Source organism: Pelodiscus sinensis, chromosome 11 (assembly GCF_052426305.1).
Source record: "Pelodiscus sinensis isolate ZL-2025 chromosome 11, ASM5242630v1, whole genome shotgun sequence".
NCBI lineage: Eukaryota > Metazoa > Chordata > Testudines > Trionychidae > Pelodiscus > Pelodiscus sinensis.
The window spans coordinates 25,012,232-25,037,548 of NC_143062.1; the positions used below are offsets into that span (position 1 = coordinate 25,012,232).

The following is a 25,317-nucleotide window of genomic DNA, read 5'->3' on the forward strand; positions in this document are numbered from 1 at the left end:
TGTATTGCTGATAGGATGATCTGGGAGCAGATACATTTACTCTACAGATTGACTGTTTCTATGCAAAGACCTTGCTCCCCCTGGTTTGCTGATGTAGTATTCTGTTGTCAGATGTGACTTGGACATGTGAGGTCTCAATGAAAGGTAGGAAACACTTTCAGGCCTCATGAACTGACTCTATAAATCAAGAGGTGTGAATTAAATCAAGCCAACCTGCCCTTGTTAAGTGAGGAAATCAAGGAGGCAGCATAAATATTTTGAATCTCAAAAGACGGATGAAAATGTTCAACTGTTCGATATTTAGAATGGATCCCAAGCCGCCTCTCGTCTTGGGAATGATCTTCAATAAAATTCTTTCACCCTATGTTGGAGAGGAACTAGTTCTATGAGCCTTATTATGTTCTAGCTTTCAGATCGTATTAGGGATGTAAGTGTCTAGTTGACTATCTGATAAGCATATACTATAGTTGACTAGAGACATGACTAGTCGCTTTCTCCCCCCCATTGCTGCCTCTATCAGACAGAGGCAGCAAGTGGGAGAGCCGAAGCCAGTGCTGGGGGAGCCAGCTTAAAAGCTGGTTCCTCCCAACACTGTCTCCATGTGGGGGGGCAGGGCACTTATGAAATTTAGCAAGAGAGGGGCTCTTATATATTTCAGAAGCAAAGCGTGCACGAGGAATACAGGGCCAATGGGGGACTCAAGCAGTTCCCCGCTGTTCCCACGAGCCCTGCTTTTGAAATGGGCAGATGGGGCCAGCAAGGGATTGCTTGAGTCCCCTACTGGCCCCATGCTCCTCGTGCGCATTTCCATCTTTGAAATGTAGCAAGAGCTGGCAAGGCTCTTGCTACATTTCAAAGATGGAGGTACCCTTATCGACTAATTGAATAGTTGATGCAAATAGCATCAACTATTCAAATAGTTGATTAGTCTAAATTTAACATCCATAGATTGTACTGGTGAGTGGCTTTGCATGCACTGGACCAATAGTGTGGGGATCTCCTTTGTCAGAATTGGTTCCAACAGAATCAGGGATTCTGTATTCATGTCAATACATGACCTTTGCAGACACTGCTTTCTATACCCTGAAGCAAGAGAGTGGACCAGTCTTTCTTTCCATGGCAACAATGGTATGAGACTGATTTCAGTCTTTGGCAACTCCTTTTCATGGTGCATTACTACCATTAGGCTACATCTATACTGGCCCCTTTTCCGAAAGGGGCATGCTAATTTTAAACTTCGTAATAGGGAAATCCACAGAGGATTTAAATATCCCCCGTGGGATTTAAATAAAGATGTCTGCCACTTTTTCCGGCTTGTAGAAAAGCCGGAAAAGAGCGTCTAGACTGGCCCGATCCTCCGGAATAAAGCCCTATTCTGGAGGATCTCTTATTGAAGTAGGAATAAGCGATCCTCTGGAATAGGGCTTTATTCCGGAGGATCGGGCCAGTCTAGACGCTCTTTTCTGGCTTTTCTACAAGCCGGAAAAAAGCGGAGGACATCTTTATTTAAATCCCGCGGGGGATATTTAAATCCCCCGCGGATTTCCCTATTACGAAGTTTAAAATTAGCATGCCCCTTTCGGAAAAGGGGCCAGTGTAGACGTAGCCCTGGTGTATGAGGCATCTACTATTGCATTTCTGTAATCAGTACCAGAGATGATCCTGCTCTTCAGAGCCAGAAGAATGGCATTGTGTTTCTTGTGCGCTCCTGAGAGAAGAATCCCTCTCATTTCTCAGACAAATGTTCACTATCCTCTTTATGTTCCTCTGTGGAAGGACCTATGCTTTACTTCTACCTACCAGTCCTGAAGCCAGAGACCACCATACTTGAAGGACACTTGTTGGTTCCTCTGCCCAGTGTAAAAAGGATCAATTTGGGGCCTCATATCATGTTACATTAGGAATCTTCAAAGTCTATATTCAAAAGCTTTACAGGTGTTTAATTAAGAAATGATGTACTTTACAAGGATGTATGTTTTCCTGAGGCAGTAGAGACATTTGAGGTGGTCATCACTGACTGAGAAGACCTGAGAGCAGCGTGCACAGTTTTTGAATCCTACTCAGGTTTGAGCAGGGAAAGGACCACTAAGCCCTGAACTGGCAAGGGCATGTCTACATGGACACAAGGTGTGAATTGCAAGTGGACTAAATTGCATTAAACCCCTGTATGTATACTCTCATTGAGAATTCAAGTGACCTTAATTTGTGTGACCTTAATTCACTTTCAGAATGAATTTTGGACTTTGTAACAGGTTGGATCACTGCAGCCTCTCAGCGACTTTGCTCTTGCCAGCTCCAGGTCAACCTCCTCCAGCGGTTTCTCCATGCCCTTTCCATCTCCATTCCAGGACTGCATCCCTCCCAGACCACTGCACTCCTTCCCCTGGCTATTGTTGTCTGGTGGTGACCCCTCCCTGGGTTCCTCTCCTTTGAGGAACAGATACCCTAAAACTCACCTCTTGCCTCAGAGGCCAATTACAGTCAGAATTGGTCATGCTCATCCCTGACAAGGGGGTGGGCCTGCTACCTATTTCTTTTCCCTGTCCAGCCCTCTGCAGCTGTAGTATCCTCTCAGGTCCTGCAGGCTAGGTCTACACTAGGCCTGGAATATTGGATTAAGGTACTCAAATCCAGCTATGTAAAATACATAGCTGGAGTTGCCATACCTTAAGCCATTGGTCACCAACCAGTAGATTGGGATCTACCAGTAGATCTTGGAGCCTCTGACTGGTGAGCCTGACTGGTTTGGCCAGCAAGCTATCAAGTGCTAGCACTTCAGGTGCACCTCCACCTACTCTCATGCTGCTCCTGCCTTCTACACTGGAGATGCCACTTGAGAGGCTCCTGCTTGTTGTGCAGGGTGTGGGAAGGAGAGGGGGGGGGGCGTTGATGTCAGGGAGTCCCTCTTCCTCCTCCCCCACTGCTGTATCCTATCTCCACACAGAGAAAAGGGGATGGAGGGAGCTTGCAATACAAATCTGTGTCACTCATACACTGTTTGTGTTTGTCATTCTCACAAACACACACTATCCTTCCCTCTCAGCTCCCAACCCAAAACATACATGGTGGGGTAGTGTTACTTCTTTTACTGCTTGCAAAGTGTGTTACTTTTGGTTTTTGACTGTCCCCGCCCTGAACCTCCTCCTACACCCAACCTCCTGCCCCCAACGTGAGTCCCCCTGCACCCAAACTCCTTCCTAGAGCTTGCACCCTGAAACCCCTCCTGGACCCCAATCCCCCACCCTAGGCTAAGCCCAAAGCCCTCCCACACTCCAAACTCCTTGACCAGAGCCTGCACCCCTCAACCCCTACCTCGTGAAAGTGAGTGAGGATAGGGAAGGAAGGGGATGGAGTGAGCAGAGTGAGGCCCTCAAAGAAGGGGCAGGAAGGAAATGGGGCAAGGGTATTTGGTTTGAGGTAGATCTTACATTGCACTTAAATTGAAAAAGTGATCTTGTGTTTAAAAAGACTGGAGACGAAGCTTGGCGCTGTCTTCATAGAGGGAGTCAAAAGCATCAAACAGCTGTCCTTATTCCTCGTGACTGCCAGGAGAACTGGCACTGGCCAGAGCTGCCCTCAGTGTTTGATTTTAACTAGAACCACTAAATTGAACACCAGAAGATCAGCCTCTGGCACAGTGAGTACAGACCTGGCCTAAGACAATATCTGAGCTCAGGAGTTCATCAAACTGGAGCCCTGGCTTCTCCCAGCACTGCTTTGTTCCAGGTACCTATTTGTTAGGCAGCATTGTCCATCTCTTTCCAGAGCTGGAATGGCACTGAGCTCTCTGTGCCCAGCAGCCCATTTTATAGGGCTTAGCTTGACCATGATAGGCTGCCTTTAGCCTCCCTCCGATTGGCTCCTGAAACAACCCCTCTACCTCTTTTATTCTAGTGCAGCTCAACTGCACCATCACCGACTTGTTTACATAAAGAATTTGTTTATGACAAAATGGGGGTTTGACTCTTAAGTTTGAGACAGACTATCAATGCACATCAACGAAGTCCACATGAACAATCTGCTGGTTCACTTTGATCTAGTCCTTCCTGAAATGGACTAAATCAAAACAAGCTAACAAACTGTTAATGAGCATCAGCAGTAGATTCACACCTTAGTTTGCTGCAAACTAAATGTTCAAATTTTAGACAAACCCAAAAGTAAAATTAAATAAGGCCAGGTTCTGAGAATCTCCACTCAGAATTAGTGCAGTTTAATTAATCCACTTTTAAATTCATACCTTTCGTTCAATCAGATTAACTTTTGAAGCGTCCTGGGGTAGACGAGCCCTAAAAGTACACTAACTATAAAAACTATCTAATACTTATTTACAGATAATTACAAATAGAAGCAGGAGAGTGCTAACGAATGCTACACATAGCAAAGGAGTTCTACCTCACATTACAGGCCATAGAAAGCAACTGGAGAGACAGTCTACCCGCACAACCCCTTACTTATGTCCTCAGTTTGGAGCATGAAGGTGCGGGCACAGATCAACAGACACTGCTAGCAAGAATATTCCATTCCCAAGCACATGAAGCATGTGCACACCCATGTTGTGATGATGGTCTCCATGTATATTATAAAGAAGGTATTTTCCTTGGAATTCATGTTTAAAATAGACATTTCTGCATACATTGGGTTTTAATGTTTATACTGGATCATCAGGTGTGAACTATATTCTTAGTTACTCTACACTGTCAGCTCATGGATAAAAATGGTTTTTATGGTAGCCAGACTATCATTTGCTTATACAGGTCTCATAATTCACATTGTCTGGTCTTTGAGTCTTTAAAACTATTTTATTGTAATAATTTGTTATTATATACAGGGCTTCACATTCAAATGTACTATCACAGTTTATCTTCAGAACTCTGTCTACTTCCTTTATGTATAAAGTCTGCACAATACTTTACTTTAATCCCAAACATGCTATATTAGCAAACTATATTTCATTATAATACATCGATAAAAAAGTAAATTTATGTTATTTCTAGAAGAATAGTGGCAACAAAACGGTGACATAAAATGTCTAGTGAAGTACTTACCATGTTGTCTTTGATAACAGAAGGAGTCCAGCCTTCAAAGGCATATTGGGAATGAATGTCGTCTTCATGAAGACAATCAAAGCAGCGGTACACATCGTATCCATAATTCAGCAACATTCTTAACACAATTTCATCTTTTAAAGAATACTGCAGAGCTGAGGGGAAATGCGTTGTGTTCACTCTGCAGAAATAATTTACGTTGGCCCCATGCTTAAGCAGTAGATTGATTAGCTCATAGTTGCTCATTCTCAACGCTATCTGAAGGCACTTAATGGGATCTTGATTTGGCAGGGCTCCAGCATCCAGAAGTAGCTGAGTTGAGCAAATATCCCCATTTGAGACAGCAAAATATAAAGCTGATTTCCTCTGGTCATCATAGCCTTTGCAAACCCTCTCATGCAACATGAAATTGGCTTCAAACCCAGATTTGAGAAGAAATTCCAGGCACTGAGGATGTGCTCCTGCTGCTGCTGAATGAACTGGACTTATCCCGCTCTTCTTAATGGCAGCATAATCAGTAACAGAAGCTAATTGCTTTAAAGCTCTGCAGAAAAAAAACGAAGGAATTTTTATAGTATCTAGGACAAACCTTTGAACTTCTCAGTGCTGCAGTATTTGTTACTTGTATCTTGGGTTACAGAATTCTGTTCTTGGCTGATAGTACAGGTAGTCCCCGAGTTACGCGGATCTGACTTACGTCGGATCCGCAGTTACAAACGGGGATTTTCTCGCCCCAGAGGACTCGAGCGGCGGGACGCCTGGTCCCGCCGCCCGCCTCCTCCGGGGCGAGAAAAGCTGCTCCCCATCTCCCTGGTCTGCTGCGGAAGCCAGCAGACCAGGGAGACGGGGAGCAAAGCGGCGCAGGACCCGGGGCCGGACCCGCGGCCGCTTCCAGATCAGCTGGAAGCGCCGCGGGTCGGGCCGGGTCCTGCGCGGCTTTGCTCAGCGCCTCCCTGGTCGACCAGGGAGGCGCTGAGCAAAGCCGCGCAGGACCCGGCCCGACCCGCGGCGCTTCCAGCTGATCTGGAAGCGGCCGCGGGTCCGGCCCCGGGTCCTGCGCCACTTTGCTCAGCGCCTCCCTGGTCTGCAGACCAGGGAGGCGCTGAGCAAAGCCGCGCAGGACCCGGGGCCGGACCCGCGGCCGCTTCCAGATCAGCTGGAAGCGCCGCGGGTCCGGCCCCGGGTCCTGCGCCGCTTTGCTCAGCGTCTCCCTGGTCTGCAGACCAGGGAGACACTGAGCAAAGCCGCGTAGGACCCGGGCCGGACCACGGCGCTGATCTGGAAGCGCTGCGGTCCGGCCCGGGTCCTCCGCGGCTTTGCTCCGCGTCTCTCTGGTCTGCTGGGGGGGGGGGACACAGCTAGTGCCCCCCCCAGCAGACCAGGGAGATGTGGAGCAAAGCCCGGGGCCTGTGGTAGAGCAGGTGGGGCGCTGCCCGTTGGTCCCGCAGCACTGCTCCTTGGTGCTACTGGACCAACCCGGCAGCACCCCAGCTGCTCACCCCAGGAGTCCTGATTCAGCCGCTGCTGATCAGTTTCAGCAGTGGCTGAATCAGGACGCCTGGGGCAGAGCAGCTCGGGTGCTGCTGGGTTGGTCCAGTAGCGCCGAGGAGCGGCCGCGCTACTGGACCAACCCAGCAGCACCCGAGCTGCTCTACCCCAGGTGTCCCCAAGTTAGCCGCTGCTGAAACTGACCAGCGGCTGACTACAGGAAGCCCGAGGCAGAGTTGCTCTGCCCCAGGCTTCCTGGAATCAGCTGCTGATCAGTTTCAGCAGCAGCTGACTTGGGGACGCCTGGGGTTCTTAAGTTGAATCTGTATGTAAGTCAGAACTGGTGTCCAGATTCAGCGGCTGAATCTGGATGCCAGTACCGACTTACATACAGATTCAACTTAAGAACAAACCTACAGTCCCTATCTTGTACGTAACCTGGGGACTGCCTGTAATGTTAATTTACTACTGAATAAGTACCCTGGCATATTAGACATCTGCACTGGCCTTAACCTCTGACAATTACATGATAACCAACTATCCACCCTCAATGGGGCCGACAGCCTCTTTAATCCCCTGGGCAAGGTGGAGTGGATCCTTTTTCCAGGCCCAGAAGGGATGGATTGGGGCTAGGCAGCCGTCAGTGCTGCCTGGAGAACACCACATCTGCCCCAGATAACCTGCATAGTGCTCAAGCAGTGATTTAAAGGGCCTGGGGCTCTGGCTGCCATCACTGCTGCAGTAGCAGCAGTGGCAACTGGGAGCTCTGAGGCCCAGGACAGCTGCCTCCATTGACCCTCTCATTGGTTTAGTTTTAAATGTGTGTATTTAGCTGAACCAATTCACCATTATTCATTCTTATTTTTCAAGTATGTCATTTCAACTCACAGAAGGTGTCCTCTGTATGCAACTCTGTGGATAGGCAAGTGACCTGAGTGTTTGGGAACATTGGCATCAGCTCCATATTCTAGTAGGAGAGATAGTGAATCTGGATTTCCTCCTCCAGCAGCTTCAAATAATATAGAAGCACAATCAGCTGCCTGTGAAAGGACATCAGCACCTGAGGGGAAAAGGGTTTTCACAGCAGTTACTGTAAATATCCAGTAACAACTGGTATCTCTGTTTAACTCCCCCCTCCTTATGACAATACTGTGACTGCTCTTCATGAAACATGAATATTAGAACAAGAGCTGGGGTTTTGTTCTCTCACTGTAAATCTCTTGAGGTAAGCTCCTTGATTTCCTATGTGTTTGTACATTGCCTAGTGCAACAAGGCTCCAATCTCTTTGGGCATTATTGTAATATAAATCTTCACAATAATGAAACACCCTCATTAGAAGTTTGCAATGCATGTTATTCTCTTAAACGAGCAATTGTTTTCAGACTAAATGCAGTGCAATTAATTCAACAGAGTTCAAACGTATGTAAGGGTAAATTAAAAATGTACAAAGCAACAGAACAGAGACCTGAAAAGTAGAGATACACAATTCATTACAACAGAAAGACATGGAGGTTATATATTGAAAAAGGCTCATTTACCAAATCACTTATTTTAATACATTGCCTCTGCCAGGCCAGGGACTGAGGAACCTGGGAATAGAGATTTCCCCTTCAATAGAAAGTATGGGGGGGGGGGGCGAGATCTGGCTTATGTGTGCTTCCACACTCCCTGTATCTTGTAAAAGTGAGAGTGGAACTGGGCTTGTATGGGGATGGAGAGGCAGCAACAAAACCAATATCTACAGAAGGAGCTTGCAGGGCAGGAGATCAGGCCTGCTGCTGATTGGATAGAAACAAATCTATCCTCACCTTCTAGCCACTGCAGGTCCCCGCAGAGGCAGCCCAGCCCAGGGAAGGGAAAAGAGCAAATGGGCAGGGTGTTCAGTGCACAGGACACCAGCCACCAAGGAACTGCAAAGGTGTCCATCACAGTCTGGAGCTGACCCCCTCCTCACTGAGTCTGAGATCCCCTTGCTCCCTCTCTTTCCCTATTCACTGAAAGCTTCTGCTGACCTCTTCACCCCACAATGCTCGTGCCTCTGCAGATCCACACTGTGATAGTGTAGGCCCTGTCACATACTGATGGAACACATTTCAAGGCAGTCAGTGTGGGGGGGACTGCATGCATCCCCCTTTATTCCAGTATTACAAAACAAAGGGTGATAATTGGGGTCATACTAAATTCATGGTCCATTTTGGTCAATTTCATGGTCATCAGATTTTAAAAATCAGAAATTTCATGATTTCAGCTATTCAAACTTGAATAGGGTTGCCAGGTGTCCAGTATTGGCCTGGACAACCTGGTATTTTCAGCCTCTGTCTGGTAAAAAAAAACCAACAGAATACACAGGGGATTTAAAGGCGCAGTGACCCTTTTTTATTAGCACGGGGTTTTTTTTTGCTCAACCAATTTTTTTCCTGCCATGTTTGGTATTTTGTGTGGAAGTATCTGGCAACCCTAAATCTGAAATTTCATGGCTGTGTAATTACTGGGGTCTTGACCCAAAAAGCGAGTTTTGGGGGGAGAGGGGCTCAAGGTTAGTGTAGGGATGGTTGTGGTACTTCTATCCTTACCTCAGTGCTGCTGCTGGTGGTAGCAGTGCTGCCTTCAAAGCTGGGCAGCTGGAGAGCAATGGCTGCTGTCTGGGACCCCAACTCTGAAGGCAGAGCCACTGTCAGCAACAGTGCATAGGTAAGGATGTCAGTATGGTATTTCCACCCTTCTGCACTGTTGCCTATAGAGTTGGGCCCTCAGTCAATAGCCACCACTCTCCAGCCACCCACTCTGAGGGCTACAGTGGGGAAGTGAGTGTGGCGTGACATGGTATAGCAACCTTTACTAATGTGCTATCTTTACTAATGTGCTGCATGTCTTCAGAGCTGGGCACTTGCCCAATATTTGCCACTCTCCAGCTACCCAGATTTAAATGTAGTGCAGAAGAGCAGCACAACCCTCTCTAAAATAACCTTACAACCCCCCTGCAACTCCTTTTTGGGGTCAGGCACCCAATTTGAGAAATGCTGGTATCCTCTGTGAAATCTGTATAGTACAGGGTAAAGCACACAAAAGGCCAGATTTCATGGTCTAATACATGTTTTTCATAGCCACAAAGTAGGTAGGGCCCTAGTGATAATACCCTCCAACCCAAAGTGTCTCACTCCCTTCCCTAGATAACTTGTCTACATGGATACATGCTATTTTATTTAAGCATGTTTAAAAACACTCACATTAGTGGACACAATGCTGACCACCAAGTTGTGGTCAGCATATACACACACAATAACTTTGTGGTCAGCATATACACACACAAGTCATATGACAGCTAGTAAAGGTTAAACATCTGTCCTAGAGATTATGTTTAAATACAACATTTTCTTAAGTATACAAAGTTTTTACAATATAGATCTGTGGAAACAACATTATGAAAGAGAAACAAAAGTTACTGTCTTAACAATAAAAATCTTGATGCTTAAATTGACAAGGTGGGTGAGGTAATATCTTTTATTGGGTCAACTTTGGATGGTAAGAGCTTTTGAGCTTACACAGAGCTGTTCTTCATGTCTAGGAAATATATTCAGAGTGTCACAGCTAACTATAAGATGGAACAGATTGTTTAGCACAAATAGTTAACACATATTGCAAGGGCCCATTTAAAGTGAAGTGGCCCATTAATATGACATTTACATTTTTTTCATGACAAAAACCATGGCAATTAAGAGGACAGGGAAATGCAATTATCTTGTCTTCCCCCATCCTCAATGTAATATACTATAGGCCACAGTACAAGATGAAGTCTGAGCTGAAGACTGTAAACTCATAATGTACATGCTGTAACTGTAAACAAAGACCAGGTAGATTTAGCCTGGAGTTCTCTGTGGGAAGGAATATACTTAAAAATTTCCACCATGTTGTGTTTATGCATTTATGTTGCTTGGTAACAAAGTTCCTGTAGTTGGTGAAATCCCTTTAGTAACAAATGTTATCTGTGTTATGTGTAAAAAGCATGTCACATGATGATTATTCTAACTACAAACCTTTTGAAAGACTTAAGGAATCTGGACAGATATAGTAATCATTTGAAAAGATAACATAGGATAGATATCTTAGAGCCGTGGTCACCAACTGGTCGATTGCGATCGACTGGTTGATCATGAGGGCTCGACCAATTGATCGCGAGGCGTTCAGGGGCTCCCTCATATTCCCCAATCCTCAGTAAGCCCCACTACCTACCTCTGGTGAAAATGGAGGTAGTACTGGCTTCCTGCGGGGTGGACTTTCTGGGAGTTCCGGAAGTGCGCTGGCTGCTCCCCTCCCTCAGGTCTATGGCATGCCGGAACTTGAGAGGGGACGGGGGGTAGAGGGACCACAGAGGAGGCATGCGCTGGGGCTTCCCTCCTCTTCGGGAAGGGGAGTTGGACTCGGAGGAGGCATGCATGGGGGCTTCTCTGTGCTGTGGGAGGGGAGAGTTGGCCCCGGAGGAGGTGCACATGGGGGCTTCCCTCCTCTGCTAGGGGTGGTGGTCCTGGAGGAGACTCTCTGCCCCCACTGGTACCCTGTCCCCTGCTGCAGAACCCTGCCCTCACCCCAGCACCCTGTCCCCTGCCCCCACTAGCACCCTTCCCCAGTACCATGTCCCCTGCTCCCACCAGCACAGTTGGGGCCACATTAGTGAGGCTTGGGGGTTTTTTGGGAGGAGTTTTTTTTTTTTTTTTTTTTGCATCTCCCTTGTGTGGCCCCAACTGATTTTTCTATGGGTCAGTGACCCTTCTCATAAATAAAGACAATGCAGAAACTTTTTGTGTTTGACATAGTATTTTATTTAAAAATGAAGCCTGGTCAACGAACCCCCAATTGGGGCCAAGCCCCCATATGGCCGCAGCATTATAATACTCCTGCATGCCCCAGACCCTAGATCTGAGCCTATCATACACTGGAACCCCCCTGCCCTGAGCCCCTCACATACCTCAACCCAAATTCCTGAACCCTCACAGCCACAAGCCTGTGGCTTGCTTAGTACCGCTACCCTCCATCTGACCCCAACACTCTCCAGCCTGGAGCCCCCTCCCTGAGCCAGCATCCCCTTCTCCACCTCTTCCTGCATCCAAATTTCCTCCCAGAGCTTGCACCTCTCACCCCTTCCCACACCCAAATCCCTCATTCCCACCTCAGAGCCCACACATCCTGTCTCAACCCAGTGAAGGTACAGCTAGACTGCAGGAGTTTTTCCAGGATTCCAGAGATATCCTGGAAAAACTCTTCCACATCAAGGGATGCATTTGTTCTTCTGCTTTTTTTTAGTGGAAGAGCAAACATGCTCTTTTGGTAATCCCTATATTCCTCGTTCCACGAAGAATAAGGGGGATTCCAAAAGAAGGGTTTTTTTCTAACATTTGGTCCAGTCTAGACAGGCCAAATGTTGGAAAAGCCTCTTCCTACATAAGAATGGGAAAAAAAAGTGGCAGTGTAGAGTGTATAAGGGCTGGGGATAGCAAGTGATGGGGAGGAGGAGAATAGAGAGGGCGGGTCTTCAAGGAGGGGGTGGGGTCTTGGGGGAAGGCTGAGGCGGTAGATCTTTGCTTGTGCTAAAATTTAAAAAATGATCTTGGGTGTAAAAAGGTTGGAGACCACTGTTTTAGAGGAATATTGAAATTTAGTAGATTACGTAATTATACCAATTAGTGAGCAAACAAAAACAAGACACAGTGCAGAAAAAGTTATTCCTCCGTGTTAACATACACACCTTTGAACATACAAAATGACTGCTGTAATTCACTCTAAAACAATCTACATAAAACCATCAATTTACATACTAGGTTGTATACATTAATACCTGTCCACCATGTTATTAGTAAGAATATCACAAGGCCTTCACTTCCATTCAGAACCTTATATTGGTAAGATAATACTGTGCTGTCAGGGGAGCTAGCAATTGTACATTGCCACCACACAGAAAATTATTCATGCCCTTTATGGGAGGTGGATTCATTTACTCACATTTTGAAATCATGATTTTTCTGCCAGCACACATAGTTGTGCAATTTCAACCCCTTGGCTAGTCTAAAGAATAAAAGAACTCTGTAGGATCTGACAACCATTAGTTAAGAAACCGACATATTGAACTGTAAACAAAAATAATGCTCACCTTTTCGCAGTAAAATTTCCATAATTCCTGTATGCCCAGTCTGTGCAGCCAGTGCTAGGGGAGTGAGCCCATATGTACTGCGGGGATCAGGATCAGCTCCAGAACAAAGCAGAAGGTTCACCATATCTTTCCTGCCTAGCCTGGCAGCTTCATGTAAAGCTGTCCTCTTATTGACACACTGCAAATTTACATTTGCTCCAAACCTTATCAGCAGGGAGGCAATTTCATATAAATCATGTTTAATTGCTGTAAGATAATAGGTGAAACATCAGCTATTTAAAATATTATTTAACACTATTCTACACACTAGTTTCTGTTAAAACAAAATACAGGACTATGTAGCACTTTAAAGACTAACAAGATGGTTTATTAGATGATGAGCTTTCGTGGGCCAGACCCACTTCCTCAGATCAAACAGTGGAAGAAAATAGTCACAGCCATATATACCAAAGGATACAATTAAAAAAAGTGAACACATATGAAAAGGACAAATCACATTTCAGAACAGAAGAGGGATGCGGGGGGGAGGGGGGGAGGAAGGAAGGTGAATACCTGTGAGTTAATGATATTAGAGGTGGGGAAGGGTAGATGTCTGTGAGTTAATAGTGTTAGAGGTGATAATTAGGGAAGCTATCTTTGTAATGGGTAAGATAGCTGGAGTCTTTAATTTCTGTTGTGCAGCTCCCAGCACCTTTACCGTGCTGGAGACTGAATGAATTGAGCTCTGGTAGCCAAGTCCCTGATATGCAGAAAATCACCTGACATCACTGAAAAGCCCTGATGCTGGGGGAGAGGAAGTATCTATTGTTCATTAAAACAAGTGAGGTTGTTAATGTCCAAAATTATGAGATGCTTTCAGATTTCCAAAGGGGTAAAAATCTTTCAAAAACAGACTCTCTCACAATACTGAGACACTTCATTTGCCAATGAAGGATTCTGAAAAAAAAAATTAGCCAAACTTTCTTTGAACTTAAAAAAAGGTGCGGTTCAAGTTTAAGGGAAAGATTGTGCAGTTTCTTATTTTATCTGAGCTGATTCACCATCCCTAACATGGCCTCTAGTGACGGCTCATCTACATTACTGTCATACCTGTCTGTAAACTTGTTTAATAGTATAGACAGGTCCTTACTTAGATTTTCAGAAAGCCTTTGACAAGGTCCCTCACCAAAGGCTCTTGTGTAAATTACATGGCCATGGGATAAGAGGGAAGGTCCTTTCTTGAAAGACAGGAAACAAAGAGTAGGAATAAAGGGTACATTTTCAGATTGGAGAGGGGTAACTAGTGGTGTCCCCCAACGGTCAGTCCTGGGACCAATCCTTTTCAACTTATTCATAAATGATCTGGAGAAAGGGGTAAGCAGTGAGGTAGTAAAGTTTGCAGATGATTCAAAACTGTTTAGGATAGTCAAGACAGAAGCAGACTGTGAGGGACTCCAAGAAGATCCCACCAAACTGAGTGATTGGGCAACAAAATGGCAAATGAAATTTAATGTGGATAAGTGTAAAGTAATGCACATCGGGAAAAATAACCCCAACTATACGTACAATATGATAGGGGCTAATTTGGCTACAACAAATCAGGAAAGAGATCTTGGAGTTATCGTGGACAGTTCTCTGAAAACTTCCACACAGTGTGCCACGGCGGTCAAAAAGGCAAATAGGATACTAGGAATTATTAAGAAAGGGATAGAAAATAAGACCCAGAATATCTTACTGCCCCTGTATAAAACTATGGTACGCCCACATCTTGAATACTATGTACAGATGTGGTCTCCTCACCTCAAAAAAGATATTTTGGCCTTGGAAAGGGTTCAGAAAAGGGCAACTAAAATGATTAGGGGTTTGGAACGGGTCCCATATGAGGAGAGGTTAAAGCGACTGGGACTTTTCAGTTTAGAAAAGAGGAGACTGAGGGCCGATAAAGAAAAGTTACTTAATAGTTCCCTAAATAGAAAAACTAGAGCACACCAAATTAAATTAATGGGCAGCAGGTTTAAAACTAGTAAAAGAAAGTTCTTCTTCACACAGCGTGTAGTCAACCTTTGGAACTCCTTGCCAGAGGATGCTGTGAAGGCTAGGACTTTAATAGAGTTTAAAGAGAAGCTAGATAATTTCATGGAGGTTAAGTCCATAAAAGGCTATTAGCCAGGGGATAAAATGGTGTCCTTGGCCTCTGTTTGTCAGAGGCTGGAGAGGGATGGCAGAGACAAATCGCTTGATCATTGTCTTTGGTCCACCCTCTCTGGGGCACTTGGTGCTGGCCACTGTCGGCAGACAGGATACTGGGCTAGATGGACCTTTGGTCTGACCCAGTACGGCCGTTCTTATGTCCTCAACTGAACTTCTGAAGCATGCTGCAGTCTTTTATGGTGTTAGTCTTTAGAATGGTTTGGGATTTAAAGGATTGATACCAACTAGGAAGAAAAATAAATGACAGTATTCCTCTGTCTCTCTCATGGCCAATGGAAATATATAAAATTCTGGAAACTGGAAGTTTTACAGTCTTTACAATCGACAACAAAAGATTGCAATGTACAAAATACATTTTTCATGCAATGAAAAACATGAATAGAATTTCCCTCAATCGGAAAAAGTATATGATTTACCTATAACTAAAGAAGAATCTCCTTCTTCATTCTTAACATTAGGGTTGCAGCCATTGAGCAGGAGAAAGTGGACATTGTCTAAGATGCATTTGTCTACTGCTACAAAGAGAGGAGTTTCCCCTTTCAGACTGGTCTGTTCCCACACAATGGGGTGAGAAGCTGAAAGATACCCAGGAGAACAGCACACATTGGGAACGGAACTAATCATCCAAACTGATTTAGTAAATCTTTCAAGTGGGGAGCACAGAGTGCTCTTTACCTTTCAGAGTTATTTCTAGGATGTTCTTGTTTAATTGTGCTGCAGCTTCATGCAAAGGAAGCCAGCCTCGCTGATCTGCTTCCTTGAAAGCAGAACAGTGCCTCATCAACTTCAGCAAGACTGCCTCTTGGCCTGTAGTATATAGAATCATACCACACTATTTAGCATAACACAGAAAGCTCAAGGCACTTGAAATCTAGACTCCCACTTACATCAGAGAATATTTTAAGTATCACTAACCCCAATACTACAGTCAGAACTGGCAACTTTGCTTCTCAAAACAATTTTCTATCAAAGGTCGATTTAAATGAATGTAGAGCTAGTGATAGTGATTTATATGGACTGATTTTCTCTAGAGGATTCATCACAAAGCACATCAGAAGCTGCATATATCAGAATTATAAGCTTACAATCAATCCTTAATTAGGGCTCCTATGCTACTATAATACAAATAGTAAATAAATAGCATAATAAACATTTGAAATTCACTTGCCACTGAAACAGAACATGACAGCTACTGAACAGTTCAAAGGCTCTCTACACAAGAGTTTGCAACATGAAGTTAATACTTGTTCAACTGAAACCACATGTTAAATTTCAAAAATGGAAAATAAAATTAAGCTAGAATTTGAATAAGACACAAAGCTACTTTTACTGTTTCTACTCTTGCTGAAAGTGCCATCAGATCTTTGGGTATAAGGGGTCAGGTCTACAATTTTGCATGTCATCTGGAAGATGGAATCCATAGTAGCACGGGTTCTTAGAGAGTAGGGGGAAGAATGCAACCTACTCAGTCATTAACAAAGCTTCCTAGACTAATCACATTAAAATAGAGTGGTGATGATTTGTGTGTTTGTACTTAACTGCCTGTATTGCTGCGATTATTTTTCCATGTTCCGCACTTGTGACAAATGGGAATCTGTACAAACAGAACAAAATTATTATAATTTAAATCAGTTAGGGAAATTATGCATGTTATTACAGTACAAATAAATGAATCAATACTGTAACTATCTATGGCTTAATAACAGACCAGTACGATTTTGATTTGTTTTGTAAATAACTATTTGCACCATCTACTTTATTATTTTACTTACTTATTTTCTGTTATTTGCTGTTTCCCAATCTGCACTAGTTACTTAGTCACTTATGCATCTGATGAAGAGGGCTCCAGCCATTGAAAGCTTATCCCCAAATAAATGTGTTAGTCTTTATGGTGACACAGGACTCCTCATTGTTTTAGTCACCTACTTTGACTCAGTGAAACACATTCACTTTGAAATGGGAGCTGAAGTTCATATTCTCTCAATCACAAATCCTATCCTTTGTAACAAAAATTCCAATGATGAACAATATAGTAAGAGCTCAGTTTAAATATAGAAAAATAATTTGTACTGCTTGTTAGAGCTGCACAGAACATAGGTTTTTTTCTTTGTTAGAGACTGTACCAATATAAACCATAACTCTGAGTACACATATAATAATCTTCAAAAAGTACAAATACATTCTTCTATTTCACACTTCTTTCCCTCCCAAGAGCTATTTGGAAGTTCTGTGTTTGTATAAGGTGTGTGAACTTTGGCCCTCCTTTTGCTGAATGCAGTGTAAAAGTTTAAAAAAAACCCACAAAACAAGTTTCAGGTGTTCTCAAATTTCACTTGGGACAATTTCAAAATGCCCACTTCTATTAGGTGTACATACACATAAGTAACATTAAGCAAGCAGTCTACAATGGCAAGCATACTGGAACTAGGGGTGTAGAGGGTGCTGCAGGACCCTCTGGCTTGAAGTGGTTTCCATTATATACTGATTTCCAGTTTAGTTCAACAACTCTTAGGACTCCCACTATAAAAACTGTTTCAGAACCTCTGTGTTTTGGTGCAGTGTTACATGTAAAAATACTAACAGAAATAGACTGTAACATAGCTCCCAGTTATGCTGCCAGAACATACTTCACAGCAAAGCATTACCTATCACTCTCTGCAGTATCAGTAACGGTATCAGTTTTCTGGATATGCTGCAAGCTTTGTTGAATGATATTCTGGATGGGGATGTCATCATCAAAGTCTTCATCATTCAGATATGTAGAAATAGACATTTTATAACTTGGATCACAAGCAACAAGAAAAAAAGTTATATTATTAGGAGGCAATTTTTAAAATCTTCAAGTTAACTGTGGATTTCCAGAAACAGCAGAAGCCACAGAGGAATTAGGTACTGAAAGAAATATGAATTGTTAAAAATCAGAAACAATCCTCCCCGTCTCGAGTTCCCCCTTCCCCCAGGCCAGGTACTTTGTTTTAAATACTATAAACACTGTCAACTGTTCTGTTTGGTGCAGGAAATATGTTCCAGTACTTTGGTTTGTTATAGTTCCTTCCTCTCTCTTACAGAGCAAACATATAGAACAGCTAGTGTTAGGGCACCATCTACAAGAAAGCAAAAAAAGAAGTTACTTACCAAGTGCAATTACTAGGTTGCTTCAAGATGTGTGTCCTTAAGAGTGCAGCATTTCAAGTGCAGAGGCACATGTGCACCTGAAGTGGAGGACCTATAAGAACACTACTCAAAATAGTACAAAACCGCCAATTAATTGGTGGTATAAATGGCCCCTCCCACTTCTGTCATTTTAGCTCTTCTCTTTAGTGGCACCATACTGCTAGGTACTCTAGAGAGTACTTGTGTAGGAGAGGATTTACACTATTTGCTATCATTTCCCATACTCTGCTCATGTCATGCTTGGCAGTGGGGAAACAATTCATAGATCCCTGCTTTTGCTCAATATCTGCTTCAACCAAGTAGCATTTAAGGATATCATTTACCATCAGAAAAGCACTGAAGCTCTGTGTAAGAGTCCATGTTTTAACTGTCCCAGTGCAAACCACACCCAAGTATATACATCAGAACTGCCAGAAATTCTGATCCATGATATTGCATACATCCAAAAGACCAATTTGCAGAACTAAATAAAAGCTGTCTTGAAGAGCACTACATGTCTGTGCTTCTCAGTAGTACTACAGGACCTACATACACTTTTGATCTACTAATTCTAGATGAAAGCTGCAATCAACAAGGCCTTTGTACAAACAATGGAGTAAACAGTGAGCACCATATTAATTTGACCAATATAAGGATATGGGAGAATGGGATTAGTAGAGATCAATGTTTGCCAAATGGAAAGGATTAAACTAAGTAAGGGGAACTCTTTTTGGGTCAGGGGCCGCTGACTCTCAGAAAAATCAATCGGGGGCCCGCTCACAAGTGAGAATAAAGAAAAACCTCTCCCAACTGAGGAGAAAGGCATTCCCCACATTCCCCTTCCACACTAGAGCCTAGGGGACCTAGGCTAGTAGATTTTGTGTTCTCTGGGGTCGCGGTGGGGTAAGATGGGGGCTGGAATGCTAGTGCAGGCTCCCCAGTACTGTGAGGGGAGCCCTGAATCTCAAAGGCTGGCTCTAGGAAAGCTGCGAGCCACATCTAGTGCCCGGCCTGAGGTTCCCCACCCAATTTGAAGACTGTATTACACACAATGGAAAATAAAAAATAAAGTAACTAGCATTCTCCTTTTAAAACCAGGTAATTGGTTTAGATTTTAATTTAATGGAAAGAAATTCTAATTAATGACCAAAACTATGGAACTATACAAGCAAGACAAAAAAAATAATTAAAAGTTACAAGACCGTTCTAGCACAGCTTTCATAATAAAACTTAAAATTTAAAACATACAGTGACTGCAATGGCAACGAATGGTTGCAAAAAAAGGGGGGGGGGATAAAAATGCATATGCAGTTGCTAGTAGAGGGCCACTTTACATGTGCACAATTTACTAATTGCTACTTTGTACAATAAAGTATATGCCTCATTATTTATAAAATCAGTGTAAATCTGTTAGGGCCAAATCCTAGGGTCTGCTTTTATTCAGACAAATCTCTCATTATTGACTTGCAGGGGAGAGTCAGCTTGAATAAGGACTTCAGAACTGGCTCCTATTTAACCAGAAACAAGACACATTGAAAGAAAATGTCAGCACAACCATTGTAGAGTTTGGAATAATTCTAGAAACATTTTAAAGTTGAGCAGAAATGTTCACAAACAGCTTGAGTTATTTAATTTGTTACCTGTCCAATTTACATATATTATCCAATTTACATTTATATTTTATCTCCTGTTTATATATGTATAGTAGCTAGATGAATATATTCATAAAACATATAAACAAATGTTTGTATTACAGGCAAACTCAAATTGATCAAAATACGAATAGTCTGTACACATATAGTCAGTCTAATTATATTGCTTTTGGGAAAAATCTAATACAAAATCTCACACCAAAAGCTCAAAACAAAATAAACATTTATCTCACCTTTTTTAGTTTTTTAAAAGAACATAGAAGACCTCACTGCTTTAAACAAGTGATTATTAAGTTGAATGTGATATTTTCATGTATTGAAAAATGATCTCTGTAGAGTCCAGATCCATTAATAGCTCTCTAAAAATATCTGATCATAAGATCCTCTAGGACTTTCTCCACATTTCTTATAAGTGGGTTAGTTATGTCTGGTGACATGATTTTGATGAATTATGTATCAGTAAAAGAAGAGATTAAAGGACCAAACTTCTTGATTTAGTACTCCAGATATAATTATTTTAATGAGAATTCATGTTTAAGGGAAGTAATATGTTCTCTCTACGTCTGATTTAAAGAAAAATCTCTGCTGCTTTCACATGCTCTCTCAGCATGGGTTAGATTTAAGGACAGGACTGGTTATTGGGAGCTTGCCTAAAGGAAATGTGAGAGACCATCTCAAACTCAGACTTTACATAAATCAATATGTTTACATATAAACAATAAAATAATACATCAACAAAGGAAGTTTATATTTTTTTTAAAAGATAATACTATGACATAAGTTGCTCACAAAATTTCAATATTACAATGTTCACATTCAGATAAAGAAAAGCAGAGAGAAAAAGAGAGAAAAGCAAACCTGTATTTGATATTCCTCTAGCCCCAACACATAGCTATCAGGGACAGGAGGCACATGCAAGACTGGGTAGGAGCAAAGTTAGAGTAGGGTGGGACTTTCTCATTTCAAGAGTCTTGAATTTCCCCACTTTGCAGCAACCTACAGTACTCTTTCCTCACAAGCACATATCATCACCAAAGTATGTGCCTTGCTTCAGAGCCAGAAATTAGCCCAAGTGTTCAATTCTTAGGAACTTGTCAGTTTACTAAGGGTTAAAAAAAGGGTTGTAGAATTTCTAGACACAGACAAGAGAAATTTGAACATTATATGGAAAAATATATCAAATGAAAGTAGGGCTGGCAACAGAATTTATCAGGCCCAGAGCACTGTGTGTATCATAAAATCTCGAGTATAATGCACATTTTTTTCCCGATTTTTGGGGGGTCAAAGTCGGGGTGTGCATTATATATAGGAGTTATTTTTTTAAGTTTTAAGCTGACAAACCTGTAAATAGCCCCGGGCTGGGGAACTCCCCCTCTCCTCTGCACAGAAACTTTCCTGCTGCAGTGCAGCGCGGGGGCCGCTGCCCCACCAGGCTCACGGACAAGGCGAGGAGTCGGTGGCGCTGCCAGGCTACAGCGCCCTGGCTCGCTGCCTGCCCGGTGCTCCTTCAGGCTGCGGCAGGCGCGAGCTCAGCATGCGGGCAGCTGTCCAAGGGGGTGGGGGGGGCCAGGTTTCAAACTCCGCCGCTGGCTCCCCGGGCTGTGCGCACATTTCCCGGGCCAGCCTGTGGGTGGAAGCGGCACGTACCTCCCTCCCACTCTCCTGCAAGCCCAGGGCCAGCTCCGGGAAATGGGCAAGGCTGGGCTTGGTGCTGGCGGGTTGGCTTCTGGGTGTGGGCCGCACACAAGCTATATAGGAGTATAGATATATAGGTGCAGTGTAGGTACGCCTTATATATAGTTCAAATTGTTTCATTATGCTAAGATTCAAAAGTCAGGGTGCGCATTATACATCAGTGTGCATTATACTCGAGATTTTACGGTATGTGGGGGGCAGGCGCGGGGGAGCTCAGTTCCAGGCTCCTGTTAGGGGAAGGCCCTTGGGTGGAACGATTGAGCTAGGGCTAGCCAGCCCTCAGCACTGCTCAGACTGCACCAAGTAGGGCTCCTAAAGGGCCTGGATCCCCAGGCCCTTTTATATCATTGGGGTCAGGGGCAACAGCTCCATTTGCTCCCACCTATTGGCGGCCCTGATTGAAACTGTTTTAACTTGAACTGATTTTTTTATGTTCCATTTTACATCAGCTTGATTCTGCATACTAAGCAGATATGGGGCGCACTAATTTCTTAGGACCAAATTCTTTCCTGCTGAGGTGGCTTGTATTTCAACTCCCTTCCAGATGGCATATTACAGTTGAATAAACTGCAGAGAAAATGTTAAGTCTATTCTGTGGAATGCTTACCCGGCCTAGTTTTAAAAGGTAGTGGGAATGGCTCTTTCAGAGAGAAGCTTTAGAAGTCCTAAGAAAAGAACTCTAGGAACAGTCAAGTCTAAAAGAACGTTTTAGCTGATTGTTATCTTATTATAGTTTTCTTTTTAATAATGCCAAATCCTAGGAAGAGGTGTGCATGTGTGATGAATTCGGACATTACATTATATAACAACTGTGTTTGTAAGCAGGATGCAAAAAGTAATTTTTTATGGTATATTGTGGGGATTTTGTTGGGGCTATTTATTTTTAATGAAAACTATTTAAAAGGAGCCAAGGAGTTTAGAATATTCAAAACAGTCCAATTAATGATGGATTGGTGGAAAATATGCAAGTTAGGAAGTCAACGGTGCAGTTTAAATTCAGTTTTATCAGATAATTAAACAATTTCTCTCAGCACCGCCTATGTGTTAATGAACATATTAAACATTGATCCAAGCCAAAATACCAGATCTGAACCTCCAGACTTTATACTCTTATGGTTCAGACCTGAAGTGCTTAAATGCTGTCTACTATAATGCTTTCCATATGGAGTTGAGACAACATTCATTTTTTCTTATCCAGATGTAATTTGTGATAGTTTAATAAGTGACAAAAGATATCTGTATCACTATTCATGACACTATATTACAAAATAATAAAATGAACACTCCAGATTATTATATATTTTAAAAATAGTAACAACATCTTCCAAAAATTTAATTCAACATTTCAGAATCAGGAAAAATTTAGCCTGAGCCCTTCAAATATAAATATAACAAGATGTTTCTCTGATACAGTGTGCTTCAATTCCTCAGTGAAGAAAGGAAATGAAAGATGTCTACTGAGGTTTCCTCCGAATTCTCAAGGTTAGTCATCCAGCTGGCAGAGCAGAGCAACACCTCGCTTGACCCAGTGTTGGACTGGTTTATCAGTCTCTAGCATTAGTGCAATGACAAAATTAGTAGAATGTCCAGTAGTGGATAAGGTACCCTTACGCTCACTTGTCTTGTAGAGTGGACAAACATAGGCACTAGTTTTCTTTATGTCTGATTTTTTAGCTTCAAAAAGAACAAACAAAGCAATGAATTATATACTGTAGATATACTAGATGAATTGAAATAATTTAAAGTAAAAATAAAATATTATTTGATTTATTTTTATAGCGGAATAAAAATTTGACAAAATATTTTCACCCAGCAAAACTTAAAAAAATATATCCTTGCTTTGATTTTTTTAAAATTATTTTACAATATTTATATAGGCTACTAGAGGAAGTATATTTTCTATTGCTTGTTTACAAGAAAAGATGCCTTCAAATACAACCTGCTTTTCAAATCTTTCAAAGAGGTATTCAAATCTAAACAGTTGCATAAAATCAAAACATTCGACTCAAATATCATCAGGTTATAGTTTACATGTAAGTTCAATAGCTCTTCATGTAAAATTCAGTCTCCAGGACAACTTTGATTCAGCAGCTCCAAAACCTAGTCCTGATTCAAGTTGTTTGATTTACAAGGCTGCAGCTCGGCAGGAACTGTAATAATGTGCCCAGACTGTGTGTACGCATAACTCACACAAAGGTTTATATCATGTTCTTCTGACATCAGTCAGCTTCAAAGAACAGATCTCCAATGTCAACAGAAGGGGTAGATGGAGAGAATGGAATACTTTGTGAGGTTGATTCACTACTAGTTATAACTATGTAGAAACTAAACCACCATGGCAAATCTTAAAAAATCTCTGCATTAGGAATTTTTGAAAAAGATCAAAGAAAGGAGGAACCAATCACAGACAACAAGTAGATGTCAGAAAAAAAACATTATCAATATTTAGCCATTTATGGACAGTGTTTCTGCAGCAGTAAATGATACCTTGAGCAACATTTCAATATGGAGTGAAATCTTGGCCCCAAGAAAATCAGTTGCAAATATTGCCCTGACTTTTATGTAGACAAGATTTCAACCATTATGCTCTCTTCTGAAAAAGCCTATTTATGCCTAAAAAAACCACATGACGATCCAATTTGAAGGCAGTAAAATTCATTTCATACAAATGTCTATTTCACAGGCCCCTCTTTTGTCCAATCCATGCTAACTAAACATTTGTGAGGTAAAAGAGCCACATACCAGATAAATTTCAGATAAAAAACTAAGTCAGCCAGTGAAAAGGCATGATGTTTGAAGGCAAACCATTGATCATGTCAGATGAATGGACCTGTAAGTGCATATGGATTTTTTGGTGAGAGAGAAGGGTTGGTCTTCTAGCAATATTAAAGAAATACATAACTTCTGTCCCTTGTGGCATTACAATCCAAAGAAATATTGGTTCCAGACCACTTTACTTACTTGGTTTTATCCAAATGATTGGCATTGGATCAAAGAGCAACTTGGGATGCTGTTCAGCTAATAGTCCCCTGGTAAGAGAAACAAAGAAACAAAACATAATTTTTATGAAAGGTATAATTTTAAAAATATATGGTTTTGATTTTACTTTATTTGTTGAGTAAGAAGGAAAAAAGGAAGGGTTGGGATGAGAAAGGGGAATGGAGATGAAAGGAAGCAGGAAGAGAAAGAGAAATGTTAGGACAAATATAGACAATGAAAGCAATCTGAAAAGATGTAACAAAGGAAGAATGAGAAAATGAAATAAAAGAAGAGAGGAGGGGGATGCAGAACAGAGCTTGAGTACTTCCCTGTGTTTATCTTTCTTAAAGATTTCAGTAAAATAATCAGATAAACACATTTCAATAAAAAGCCATATTGTGCTCTGACCTTTGTTTTTAATAAAACATGCAGGGTTTTTTTGCTTAGCTATACTACCTCTAAAAGCAACCATTATCTTGTAATAATGTGATCAAAATATAAAACCGACTGTAGGTTTTGATTTTGTGCAGCCACTTTTGTTTGGGTAAACAATTATGCAAGTGGAAGTGGGTATATATCTGCTTTATTAGTTCAAATTGAGGTGCTCAATGCTTGGGTGCCAAATTTGTGTACACTGAGGGAAGGTCTCCACAAGAAGTGCTATATGAGTGAGTACAACTGTGCTGATACATCTGTATCAGTGTAGCATGTATGGTGAAGGCTCTCTATGCCTCTCATGTCGGCATAATTACTCCACCGCTGTGAGAGATGGAAGCTGTGTTGGTGGGAGAGCATTTCCCACCAACGTAGCACCAGTGTGGACAGTACTTAGGTCATTGTAATCTGAATTACTCAGTGGGGTCTTTTTTCACATCCCTGAGCAATGTAAGTTACATTAACTACGGCAGTAGTTTAGGCATGCCCTAATGCACTTCAGGTATGCACAATTGCAGACCAGCTGTAGTTGGTTGA

At 42.4% G+C, this 25,317-nt stretch overlaps 2 protein-coding genes across 3 annotated transcripts in view; both read right to left on the reverse strand.

Annotated features, from left to right (window-relative positions):
* Positions 1-21,409, reverse strand: part of ASB14 (ankyrin repeat and SOCS box containing 14) — a 33,322-nt gene extending 11,913 nt beyond the window's left edge. The window contains exons 1-8 of one of the 2 annotated variants that reach the window (XM_089781207.1): positions 18,002-21,409; positions 17,512-17,646; positions 16,406-16,460; positions 15,542-15,698; positions 15,283-15,441; positions 12,677-12,922; positions 7,422-7,593; positions 5,046-5,589 (exon numbers count right to left, since the gene is read on the reverse strand). In XM_089781207.1, the coding sequence (XP_089637333.1) occupies positions 5,046-5,589; positions 7,422-7,593; positions 12,677-12,922; positions 15,283-15,441; positions 15,542-15,698; positions 16,406-16,460; positions 17,512-17,639 (1,461 nt within the window). In that variant the 5' untranslated portion in view covers positions 17,640-17,646; positions 18,002-21,409. Of the gene's footprint in view, positions 1-5,045; positions 5,590-7,421; positions 7,594-12,676; positions 12,923-15,282; positions 15,442-15,541; positions 15,699-16,405; positions 16,461-17,511; positions 17,647-18,001 lie in introns of those variants that run through there. The other variant, XM_025188578.3, reaches the window with a different exon arrangement.
* A 136-nt stretch (positions 21,410-21,545) lies between these two features.
* DNAH12 (dynein axonemal heavy chain 12) overlaps positions 21,546-25,317 on the reverse strand; it is a 235,155-nt gene continuing 231,383 nt past the window's right edge. The window contains exons 74-75 of the mRNA XM_089781364.1: positions 24,328-24,395; positions 21,546-23,040 (exon numbers count right to left, since the gene is read on the reverse strand). Of these exons, the coding sequence (XP_089637490.1) occupies positions 22,850-23,040; positions 24,328-24,395 (259 nt within the window). The 3' untranslated portion in view covers positions 21,546-22,849. The remainder of the gene's footprint in view (positions 23,041-24,327; positions 24,396-25,317) is intronic.